At 47.1% G+C, this 12,500-nt stretch overlaps 1 protein-coding gene across 1 annotated transcript in view; it reads right to left on the reverse strand.

Annotated features, from left to right (window-relative positions):
- Positions 1–6,476, reverse strand: part of LOC134062018 (inactive dipeptidyl peptidase 10-like) — a 107,659-nt gene extending 101,183 nt beyond the window's left edge. Inside the window, exon 1 of the mRNA XM_062517891.1 lies at positions 6,396–6,476. Coding sequence (XP_062373875.1) covers positions 6,396–6,476 — 81 coding nt within the window. The remainder of the gene's footprint in view (positions 1–6,395) is intronic.
- Between the last annotated feature and the right edge of the window lie 6,024 nt (positions 6,477–12,500).

A 12,500-nucleotide genomic window follows, 5' to 3' on the forward strand; every position in this document is an offset into this window, starting at 1 on the left:
TCTCTCTCTCTCTCTCTCTCTCTCTCTCTCTCTCTCTCTCACTCCCCCCGGTCCCTCACTACACACACACAAGACGGATTGATGCGTTATCCGCAGGGAAGGAGCGGCTCCTTCGCCAGCGGATTTTATGGGCATTCCTCATTGGACTGTCGGAGGTGATAACTGCCGCTGCGGTGGAGCCATTCATCATGGCGCACTTCCCGCCGGCCGTGCAGCCTCCAGCCTCTTCAAAAATGCATCAACACCAATACATCAAAGGCCCGTTTGCGCAGAGCCAGTCCCAACGAACGCGCCCAAATTTGGGATACTTTTTTTTTTTTACCCCTTTTCCTCTGCCAAATGAGTGCAGAGCTGTTCGAATTGAAGACAGATGGTGATCATGACTACTTGGATCAGCCATTCATCATAAGCTCATCACTTAAGCTATACTGGAGAGGGATACACGGTCTCAACTCAGGAAAGTTGAAGTTATCGATCTATACCAGCTGAGAAGTGTGATCATCCATCGATCGATCAATTGATGTCCATTACTGCATCACACACACTCTCATGCACACGACACACACACACATACACACACACACACACACACACACACACACACACACACACACACACACACACACACACACACACACACACACACACACACACACACACACACACACACACACACACACACACACATACATACAACCCCCCTGAGTAAAAGCATTTGTGATGGAAACCATGGGATGAATTGCAAGTTGCAAGATACACATTTCTTCACAAGCAAGATGGGCAGAGAGTTGCCGTGGTTATTATTCAACACTGAGGTATCTGATCTCCCCAGGCTCACTGTCTGCCCACTGTCGCATACACACACACACACACACACACACACACACACACACACACACACACACACACACACACACACACACAGACACACACTCGCCATACACCTACATGAAGAGGCGAGACTAGAGAGAACTCCATGCCTCTCTCTTCTCTGGAGTTAAGCCACTGGTGCAGGTCAAGAGGAGCCGGCAGAGAGAGACAGCGGCAGAGAAGGGGGAGAGAGGGGATAAATCGAGAACGCCGGTCTGAGATCGCCTGAAATAGCCGAGGCGAAAATACGCAAAACTCGAGCCGAGGAGCCGAGGCCTACAAAGAGACAGAAAAGCGAGACACAGACACGCCGAGAGGCACCGAGATGAGAAGAAAGTCCGAGAGAAAGCGCAAAGAGAACGATGAGGCGAGAGGAGAGGAGCGGAGAGGAGAGGAGAGGAGGAGACAGGAGGAGTTGAGGTGAGGGAGCCAGACGGAGAGGGAACCAGACAGCTGACAGGAGAAGATGAAAGGTCACCGAAAACACACACAGAGAGATATATAGAGAGAGAGAGAGAGAGAGAGAGAGAGAGAGAGAGAAAGAGAGAGAGAGAGCTATTGGGGCATAGAAAATAACTTGACCGAAGCACACAGGTGTCTTAGTCACACAGAGAGAAACTTCCAGAAAGTAAATAATACTGTAGTTGTTGGAGGATACCACTGAAAGCACGGTCCACCTTGGGAACAGTGTGGGATGTGATGTTAAGGGGAAGAGCGGCTCACAAGGGTGACAGTAGCTCAGGAGTTCAAAGAGTCACTCAGCAGCCGGGATAGTTTGAGTCCGTTGGGTCCTGACCCTGCTGAAGTCTCTTTGAGCAAGACACTGGCACCTTGCATGGCAGCCTCCACCATTAGGCTAGTGGGCCAAAGTGTGAGTGAATGGGTGAATTACACAGCGTATTGAGTATTCTGAGGAAAAGCACTATAGGCCTACTGTTCCTGTGTATTAGCCACATTGTACTGTATATAAACTGCGGGACTGTATTTTATGCTAATTAAGAAACAAAAACATGTATTAGCCGCGCCTGTGTTAAGCCTATTGAATCAGAATCAGAATGTGCTTTAATCATAAAGAAGAATGACAAAGAAATTTCACAAGATCAATATATGATCCTCAGTAGTAGTCAAGAAATTACAGTGTAGGTTACTATTATGCAGTCCATTTAAAGGTACTTGCACACGGCACAGACAATGACCAACAAACCTCCACATTAGGTGGGTTTACACGAACAGTTTTTTGGACAGTCAGTTTTTTTGTCATTCTGTTTAAACTATTCAGATTGAAAAATGTCTGCCATTCTTTTTTTACACGAGGTGCTCTCAAGCGCTTTAGAATCTTTGAAAAAGTACCAGACATGATAGCGGTGTGTAGGCCTACGTTAAAAAATGGATTAATAAGGTCTTCTAAAATGGATTTTACGTGTTGCAAACGGAGTGCTTCAGTTATGCGTCTGATGTAGCTTCTCAGTTACATTGCAGTTACTGAAGAAGAAAGAACACAAGGCACTTCACAACCTATACATCAGATCTATCACATCCAGAGGAATAAAAATCAAAAGAGTTGAGCCAGTCTTGGAGACCCTTGTTAGCCGGTTCATTCTGGTTGAAGCAGTCATTCTCTTAACGGAGCCAGTGTTTTCCCACTTCGGAGTGCTTGGAGATTGTACGCGGTAACAACATCGGTTGTCATGGAAACCATCAGAGCCCAGCAGTGCAATTTTATAGAATGTCAGATAGGAGGGTGGTAAGCTGAGTGGGAACGTGTTCTGAAATGTCTATCTACATTGTTCAAATGCTGGATACATGTGAAAAAAAACCCCATCTCTCCTTATCTTAGGTATTGCAGGTTTTGCGCTGATATTCCTGTCACTCAACTGGTAGAACAATGGCTACAGTCATAGGGCCAGTCTACTGTAAATAAGCACACATACTGAGACACTTTTTTGTACTGCAGGGTCCTCTGAATACAACTGCCTGGCAAATGAATAATATATAATCAAATATTCTTCTCTTTGGTGCCATCACTCAATGCAGCAACTCTCCTAATAGCTTTCTCATAGCTCAACTGGTATCTTCTCAGAGATCTAAAAGAGATCTCCACTAATGTATGCCTAATGTGTGGCCTGCAATGTGAGCCTGGACAGGGCATGAAAGCAGCTATTAAGAGTAAACATCTAGATGAATAAAAGCAAATGTGTGTGAAGCCTCTGAAAAATATGGCAGAGGGTATTCTACAAACAGTGTTCCACCGCGATCACAAACAAGCCAGCCCAGTAATGTATCTGAGAGATCCAAGGAGAGAACAGAGAGAGTGGGAGAAGTGGAGAGAAAGAGAGAGAGATAGAGATAGAGAGAGAGAGAGAGAAAGATAGTCTTTACTTTAAAGAATCCTTTTATTACCAATAAAAGGGAAGTCACAAAAGGTAATATCAGGATGCACTAAAAATGAAAATGAGAGCAATCCACAACACAACAGACCCTCTTTATGAATCTTGCAGATGCCTTTGGCCAAGCTCCAACATTTTTGGAACTGAACATGTCTTCCAGGAATTGGTCTCCCCTGATCTCACATCAGTCTTTGACCAGACCAGACCAAGCCACCCTGTCAGCCTTGAATATCCAGCCGAGCAGTGTATCAGCGTTCCCCTGCCTCGCTGATGCAAGCATTAGACATTTTGTACGTTTTTGGTGTGCGAGTTTTGTCCTCTAACCCACTCACCCTAGTCTGCCGTTCCGAGACTCTCCTGCATAGTCTCAACGTTTTGTCATAGAACTCATATTCCCATTACACTTTATGAATAATTTGCCCATTCTCTTCAACATTACAGAGAGAGGGAGAAAGAATCAGAGAGAGAGAGAGATAGAGAGGAGACTTGGAGAGGGATCTCGTATGAAAGAGAAAGACAGTCAAAGTGAGAGAGAGAGGGGGACTAGATAAAGATAGAGAAGGAGAGAGACATAAAGAGAGACAGATAAACAGCCCAAAAGAGAGAGAGAGAGAGAGAGAGAAAGACAGAGACAGGGAGGGAGTGAGAGAGAGAGAGAGAGAGAGACAGAAAGAGGGAAGGAGAGACAGGAAAACAGACAGACAGGCAGAGCATAAGCAGGAGAGAGAGCAGAGCCCCTGCTCGCTGAGCTCCAGGGAGCAGCAGAGAGGCAGAGGCAGAGGCAGAGGCAGGCCACCCCAGGCTGTGTGCACAGATGGTGGGGCTTTAAGGATGAGAGGGCAGCCCGCGGAGACGAGCTCCAGCAGGTGTCTGGAACCCTTCAGAAACCAGCGCAGAAGACAACAGCCACAGCAGGGCTGGGGCATATGCCTCCAGTCATATAGTCACACAGGTCTCTACGCACACACACACACACACACACACACACACACACACACACACACACACTAATATCCTTTACACTTTCAATTGGATCTTAGCGTAAAGGAAGAATTAAACAGAGCAAAGTGTAACACTGTGTAAAAACAACCCAACCCACATTGAGGCCCTCTTAGCACCACTCACAAACATTAAAACGTACTAGGGATTTCCACCTTCCTTTGGGATCACTTACTTTCAATCCAGCTGCCCGCAAGCTCAGCAAGCTCGGGCCAGCTATCTAACAAACTGTCTCTTCCTCTTCCTCTCTCTCTCTCACACACACACACACACACACACAAGTGTAGTCTGGTAGCATGTTTGTAAAGCCACTGAAGGCGGTGACCCTGTGGAGCAGCACAGAGACAGGGGAGTGACAGAACAGAGACCCGGCAGCCGATCTGGTGCTTTGATCGTCGTCACCAAAGTCCTACTGCCAGCATTGCCAAATCACAGAGTTAGATGTCAACAGTGGGGAAACATCAGTGACGGAAATACTGACATTTAACCATTTAAGTTCACTATCTTTGCTCACAGAGAATCGCCATTGTCACAGCAGCAGTGGCTTTTTTCCCCATATTTTGACTACATTTACTTTATTTCAAAAGGACTCATTCGTCACTGACAAAAAAAATGAGCTAGTTATCATGAGTCATGGCATGAAACATCAGTACAGGAAATGAATTCTCTTAAGTATCTATATTTGCTATCTACTGTAGCTGCTTACGTTTTGTACCCAAGAGGTCTAACTTTAAAGTAGCCCAACGGTTTCATCAGTGTGTAGGAAGGCAGAGCTATAAAAAATGTCTGGGCAAAACAAAGCTCCCACTTTTGGTTTGCATAAGAACCAAACTGTAGAGACACCAGATTACAGCAAACCCATATCAGGGATAAGAGGAACAAAATGGAGCCTGCCTAAAGGAAAGCTCAATTCAAACACGTTTCTCACCTTCTTCTCCTAAAGGCCCCTTGGGAGAAATGAGGAGAGATGAGAATAGATTGAGAAGAAAAACAGAGAATTTCAGATCTACACTGAACTACCCGTAATTTCCCGACTATTAGCCGCGGCTTATACATTGATTTTGCTAAATTTCTTCAGCTATGAGGTCAATACAGGGGGCAGTTAATATGGTGCTAATATGGTTTACTTTATGCTAACTTGCATAAAACACTGTCCTGTGGCTTAAATACACAATGTGGCTTATATGCGGGAAATTACAGTAAACTTGGGCTGAGACATAAGGAGGACTATGTCAGAACTGAGACCTAAAGGAGCTGTTTACATTCAAGTTAAGATTTTTAGAATCCTCTCTATCAGTCATCAACCATCAGCATCTGCTATCACTCAGGCTGTGGACTCCAGTAACCTACAGCTCTGGCTACAAACAGTTTCAACAGCTCACTCGGTGCTAGTAAAAAAAAAAAAGAACTGCGGTTCTCACCTTTTGATTCTCAAAAGAGCCTAGACATCAAAACCGAGACTACTCAGGGGAAACCACAGAGCCCAGAGCAACCCCCCACCCTACCCTCCGTCTCCATTCAATTCCATATTATTGATTTATAGAGTGCCATTAGCTGTACACATACTGTGGTCACCAAGGGCTTTACAGAGCTTGAGATGTTACTGTTAGCCCCCTAAAGCAAGCAGGCCAGCTACAAGGCGGCAACAGCACCGGCACAGCTCATCACCTCCATTCTCCAGCCCCACCAGCTCCATCAACTCCACCAGCCCCACCAGCTCCACCAGCTCCATCAGCTCCATCAGCCCCATCAGCTCCATCAGCTCCACTTTCCCACAGCCCCATCAACCCCACCAGCTCCATCAGCTCCATCAGCTCCATCAGCCCCACCAGCTCCAATTTCCCACCAGCTCCATCAGCCCCACCAGCTCCATCAGCCCCACCAGCTCCAATTTCCCACCAGCTCCATCAGCCCCACCAGCTCCATCAGCTCCATCAGCCCCACCAGCTCCATCAGCTCCATCAGCCCCATCAGCCCCACCAGCTCCAATTTCCCACCAGCTCCATCAGCCCCACCAGCTCCATCAGCTCCATCAGCCCCACCAGCTCCAATTTCCCATCAGCTCCATCAGCCCCACCAGCTCCATCAGCTCCATCAGCCCCACCAGCTCCAATTTCCCATCAGCCCCATCAGCCCCACCAGCCCCACCAGCTCCACCAGCTCCACCAGCGCCACCAGCTCCATCAGCCCCATCAGCCCCACCAGCTCCACCAGCTCCATCAGCTCCACCAGCTCCATCAGCTCCACTTTCCCACCAGCTCCATCAGCTCCATCAGCCCCATCAGCTCCATCAGCTCCATCAGCCCCATCAGCCCCACCAGCTCCATCAGCTCCATCAGCCCACCAGCCCAGTGCCGGGCGAGGAGCCTGTGGAGTGGAGTGACAGACAGGAGCAGTGGGGAGTCGGCCCTCTCGGCGGAGCCGGTTGGCAGCAGCCCTGCTGGAGCATCAGTCCCACAGGGGGGGGGAGAGAAGAGAAGAGAGAGAACGAGGTGTAAGCTAGCTAGTAGCGTTCCATGTGTATGGTTCAAGTGGCTAGCAACGAGCCAAAAAAACATAGGTAGAGTTTCTCACACCTGTAATTGCTGCCCAGGCGCCCACACACACGCACGCTAACACTCACGCTGTCACGCACACACACACACTCACGCACACACACACACCATCCTCCCAACAAACACAGTCAAAACCAACACTGCTCAAGGGCAGCCATGGGAGGAAGCTCAGGGAGGATTAGAGTGGGTCAAAGCCATCGATATATCAAAGCTGCGACACCCGTTGACTTCCATGTTAGAGCCAGATTAGAGCGGTCACGTGGTTAGTGGTTAGCCTCAGTAGTTCCTTTGGTCCCTGGTTTACTACGGGATTGACAGCAGCGATCACATTAATATTTACGGTAAATACTCAATGAAAATTACTATAAACTGCATTTCCACATACATATATTACTCACTGAAAATGCATTATTATACACACGACCATAAGTCATGTAGAAAAGTCTTATTATAACACCTGAGATATTCATTCATTCTCCCATTGAAAGGAACTACTGAACGACCATGACATACCGGATGTGCCGCCATTTTTTGTACACGGGAGTCAACGGTAGTGTCGCAACTTTGATATATCGATGGCTTTGGGGTGGGTGTTAGGGAACTCTTAAAAAAAGTGATACATGTTATGCCACTTCCTGTTTTGGAGTGACACAGACCGCAAATACGACAACCAGTTATCTGACTGCCATACTGCCACCAGCACATGTATCATTTAGTAGGCTACATAACACCAGATCATAAGTTGTGAATGCTAATAATGTCAGAGGTGGAAAAGTCCAGCTTCAGAAAGTAAAAATCCAACCATGTATTGGCTCTATCTGTGCACTTAACACAGGTGATCTCACTAATTAGCTAGCTGAAAAGTTGTGCTATTAGAATCATCAGCTGGTTTGAACGAATGGTTGGTACACTGATATGTGGTCGGGCTTTTACTGTACTTTCTGAAGCTGGACTTTTTCCACCTCTGAATAATGTATAAACACATTACTGTACAATAATGCATAAAACATTATCTGGGGTTTGGGCGTCAGTGACCCTAGAGAGCAGAACGCCAGGCGTAGCCATCAGGGAGTCCACCCAGTTCAGAGTTCCTCTCTGGCAGAACACCACGTCGGGGGGGTGGGGTGGTGGGCGGGGTGGGGGGGGGTCAGTGGCAGCCTCCGCTGGGGAGATGAAAGCTCTCTTTCCTCCCATTGGCTCACAGGGTACTCACTACCCCCACAGGACTGCGTGGAGGAGCGCGGATCGTCTCCTCTCATTTGTTTGCCTGATGCACTGTATGGTTATGGTCGCCCGTTTAACAGATGCTTCTTATCCATGATTGCAACCGCGTACAATCTATGCATAAATGCATACCTAATGTATAGGCAGTAGAGGAAGTGATTTATATTAGTTTGAGTGCTCATTGGGTTAGCCTATCAACCCCTCAGAGGTTTGCTTTGTGAGCACCTTGCTCTTGCTCTAGTTACTGCTAGTTACTGAATGAATGCCTCAATAGAACCACCTCAGCTGCACTGCAGATAAAGTGTGGATATTTGAGGGCACTTTCAGCCAAACCAAAGACCTCATTAAAACTAAAATGGCTTTAGTGGGGGAAAACCGGGCAGACCTAATTTAGAACTAGGGGGAGGAATAATACTTCCGAGACTCACCGGTGGAGCTGAAATTATCCCACCTTGTGGCGAGGCGAAGCTCAGGCTGTTTTTCCCAACATCGGGAGCCAAGGGCTCGCTACCCTCATTTGTAAGATGACATGGCACTGCTGTCACCTGCTGCACTGCGGCTACCACCGGACCCGGGCCAAATCTGCCCATGATTAGCCCCTAGCTGGACCCCTCAACCCCCCCTGCACCCCACCCCCCATTCCCCCCTCCCCTCCCCTAACCCCAACCTGAAAAAGGAGACAAATGTGCGGATCCTCCTAGGAGAAGGAGTCCGGAGCTCTGGCGCCTCGTTCTTAGTGCCACTGCCTTGGAGCGTTTCGGTGCGGTACACTAACCTTGAATCCATTATCTCTGCATCAGGGAGTCTGAACCAGACAGTGGACAGACTGAAGGTGAAGGTGTGGGTGCTACACACACTGGTGGTGGCTGAGTTAACCCCCCCCACACCCCCCCTCTTTCCTCCTTCACTCTAAAGTGCTTTGGGTGCCTCACTAAAGTGATGTATAAACATAATTTGTTGTTGTTATTGTTGTTATTATTGTTGTTATCACTGTGATACAGATGACATTTCAAACACATCACATGTGTTCCAATTCCAACTGAACAGTGAACCTTGAGTTGTAATATTTCTGAGAGGGCAAGGCACGCCAAGGTCAAACGCAAACTAATGGCGAAGCCAAAGACAGTCCAAAAATATAATGGCTGGTGAAAGTTCTACATGCAGGAAGTTGCCCTACAGAATCATTTTCTTGATGGGTTTATAATTACTACTTAGGGCAGTGGCTTGGGCAGTGAAGGCTTGTTTGCCTCCCCCACTCTCCTGAGTGTGTGTGTGTGTGTGTGTGTGTGTGTGTGTGTTCGTGTGTGTGTGTGTGTGTGCGTGAGCCTGCATATCTGTGAGTGTTCACTTTTGTCTGTGCGTGATCCAGTCAACAAAATAAACAAGGTTTGTTATTTCAAGGACAAAATTAATTTGCGACAAAATCAAATCAACCAGTCACCGAAAAAACTGGCAAACCCTCAAAAAGACATTTCCAAAGACAACGTTACATTTCCAAGAATATACGTAGGTAAAGGCCCTCGCCTTTATTGGATGCATGAGTCAGAACTTAAGATCTAATGCTGTGCAATTATGTTGCTTTTTACCTCAGGAAAAGCGTCAGGGGGAAAAAAACAGCTCCCATCCGAGTCCATTGCTGTCTTGGGCATCTATTATGAATATGACATTCATATTCCCTCTCTTTCTACCACCCGTCAAAGCCACCCACATGCAAAAGCAATGGGGATACTGATGCAATCTAGATTTGGGCGCCGGGAGATAAATGTCACAGTTATGTTATTTGTTTTCCGTCAACAGAGCCAACTGCTTCCTGATGCTGTTTGCCTATGCAAGACAGCCAACTGCCATTATCTTACACTGCCTCATTGTTTCAGTCCATTAGATCCCATTTTTTTAATAGACTGAGACAGATTCACATAAAGAGAGAAGAAGAGAGGGAGTGGTAATGTTGTAGGAGAAGCACATTAAGCTAAACCAAATATATTTTCGAATGTGCAGAATGCACTATTAGGAGCATGTACCTCATTACTTCTTTCATTGGTGTGTTTCTACATTTTTTAATTAGCTTTAAGGTAGCATCAAGTTGTCTAAAGCTATGTTGTAAGCTAATGGCTGCCTTACATCTTAGTGTTATGTCGGGATAAAGACTTAAGTCAAAAGAACATGTCTGCACACTTTAATCCATAAATCTAGCACGGATTAAAGTGTGCAGAAAAGTTCTTTTGACATTTCAGGGGTTTTGTGTTTCTGTTTCTAGCACCTTTTATCGTGAGATTTGCCTGTTAGGCCTGTTATACCACATACACACTTCAAAATCTCTAATAGTTCCTGGGGTCAGCTGTTGATGTCAAGTTTAAAGAACACTTCATGACAAGTTAATGTTGTGACACTTTCTGTTTTAGAATGATTGATTGGTACAACTAGATGTTTGTCTGTAATGCCATCAGCAAACATAGGCCTATTATTCAGCTGGTTGTTGTACTAACCATAAGCTACATTGGAATATTGGAGTAGTTGTCTGCATTTGTGTGTGTGTGTGTGTGTGTGTGCATGATTATCAGTGTGTGTATATGTGTGTCTAAACGTATTTCAGGTGCTCAAGGTGCTTCGTGTTTGCTTTTTTCTAGTGTGACAATAAATTGGTTACAGTCACTTCAAATAAAACCCTGTGGCACACACACAGACACACACAGATACACAGACGTACACACACACACACACAAACACAGCAAAAGACCCACCAACACAGACAAGCTCACAGAAATGACACACATAATACAGATACACTCATACACACAAATAGACAAACACACACGTACACGCACAAACAAACAAAGAACACTCTCCCACGCAATATTCTGCTCCACCCTTGACATTTCCTCAAGAGACAAGAAATGACCCCCGGGGAAGCTAGCAGGTGTGCAGAGGTCAGTGTCTAAACAAACAATAACATTACAGCAGATGAGCATTGGAGAGGACCATTTAACCGACTCCGGCTAAGGGCCATGGCTCTCCACAGGTACCTCCTCTACACTGATGTCCAGTCAGTGAAGCAGGTGGCCCAAGCCTTCAAATTACACCACAGCTCAGAGCTAAACTCTAGTTATTTACAGTGCGGACAATAACCAAGGCAGTGCTTGAGAAGATGACGATGGATTGGCCAGTCAGTATAGACTACCTTATTAGCTTATGTTCTCTGATAACGGAACTTTACGTACGTTTCCGTAAGACTGCTGAAACTGCACAAAGTGAAACACACAACACACTACAATATTATGGTTCAAGCTAACTAACTGCCCTGACAACGCCCATCGTCTCACAAAAAAATGTGTGTGTTTTTTCCCACCGAACAGAACCGGAGAGCAGCTGGAGAAAGCTACTGATGTGTGTACCTCATCTGGTGCCGCGCCTGTGCCCGGACAAAGCCAGATGTGCGAGCCAATCAGAGAGTCGGTCGGTCTGTCTGTCTACAGCTCAATAAAAACACTCATCTGGCCCCCTGTCAAATCAACGCGATGGATTGTGATTCTGAACTATTCTAAAGCTCAGCACGAAAACCTCACAGGTCACGACTCAGCGCCCCGACGACCACAGACAACTCAAATCAGTATAGCTCCACTCCGCGCCACATACCATAATAAACCATATACCGCAGCTGATTTATTTCGGAGCCTTAAAAGGGCGTTCAATCTCCTATATCCACACACACAGAGTGCCCTCATCTCCGCGCGTGTGCTGTGAAGGCATCAAGTGACAATCACTCACTCTCGCCCGTCATCAGCCGGAGCTCAGGTTGGCTTTTCGCTCTGGCTCCGGCTCTGACTCTGGCTCCGAGTCTGACGCGCAGGAATTACGGGGAGGTGGGCGGCCGTGTCGGAGCCTTCAAGGTCACGGGGATCAGCGCAGAGGACTGACGGCTCATTAGCGGTGAGGCCCAGCTGCGGCTGGGGGTGGGGGTGAGGGGGTGAATGGGATGGATGGGGAAGGGCAGGTGGTGGTGGTGGTGGTGGTGGGGGGGGGTTGTTCAGGGAGGGCTTGGGCTCAAGGCTGGCTTCATTACTGAGAGGAGAGACACATCTGAGGACTATAGGGGAGTGGGCCGGCCATACCTGCCTATTAAGATGTGACCTCCACCTGTACCACTGCACATCAGTATAGACCTGTGTTGGAATCACAGAACGCCAGTACAGACCTGTGATAGAATCACAGAGCGCCAGTATAAATCAGTGTTAGAATCACAGAACGCTATGAATGCAGAATACTATACTGTCTGTTGGGGTCGTATACCCCAACAGGCAGAATACTATACTGTCTGTTGGGGTCGTACACCCCAACAGACAGTAGTTCCACCAGGCTTCTGGTAACCATCCAGTGCTTCTCAGTTCACTGGAGCACACAGACACAGTCTAGGAGGAAGACGTAGTGAGCGATGTAGTGAACAACAAAAAGCTAGTCTTCTCCACCT

The sequence above is a fragment of the Sardina pilchardus genome, chromosome 17, assembly GCF_963854185.1.
Source record: "Sardina pilchardus chromosome 17, fSarPil1.1, whole genome shotgun sequence".
Classification (NCBI taxonomy): domain Eukaryota; kingdom Metazoa; phylum Chordata; class Actinopteri; order Clupeiformes; family Clupeidae; genus Sardina; species Sardina pilchardus.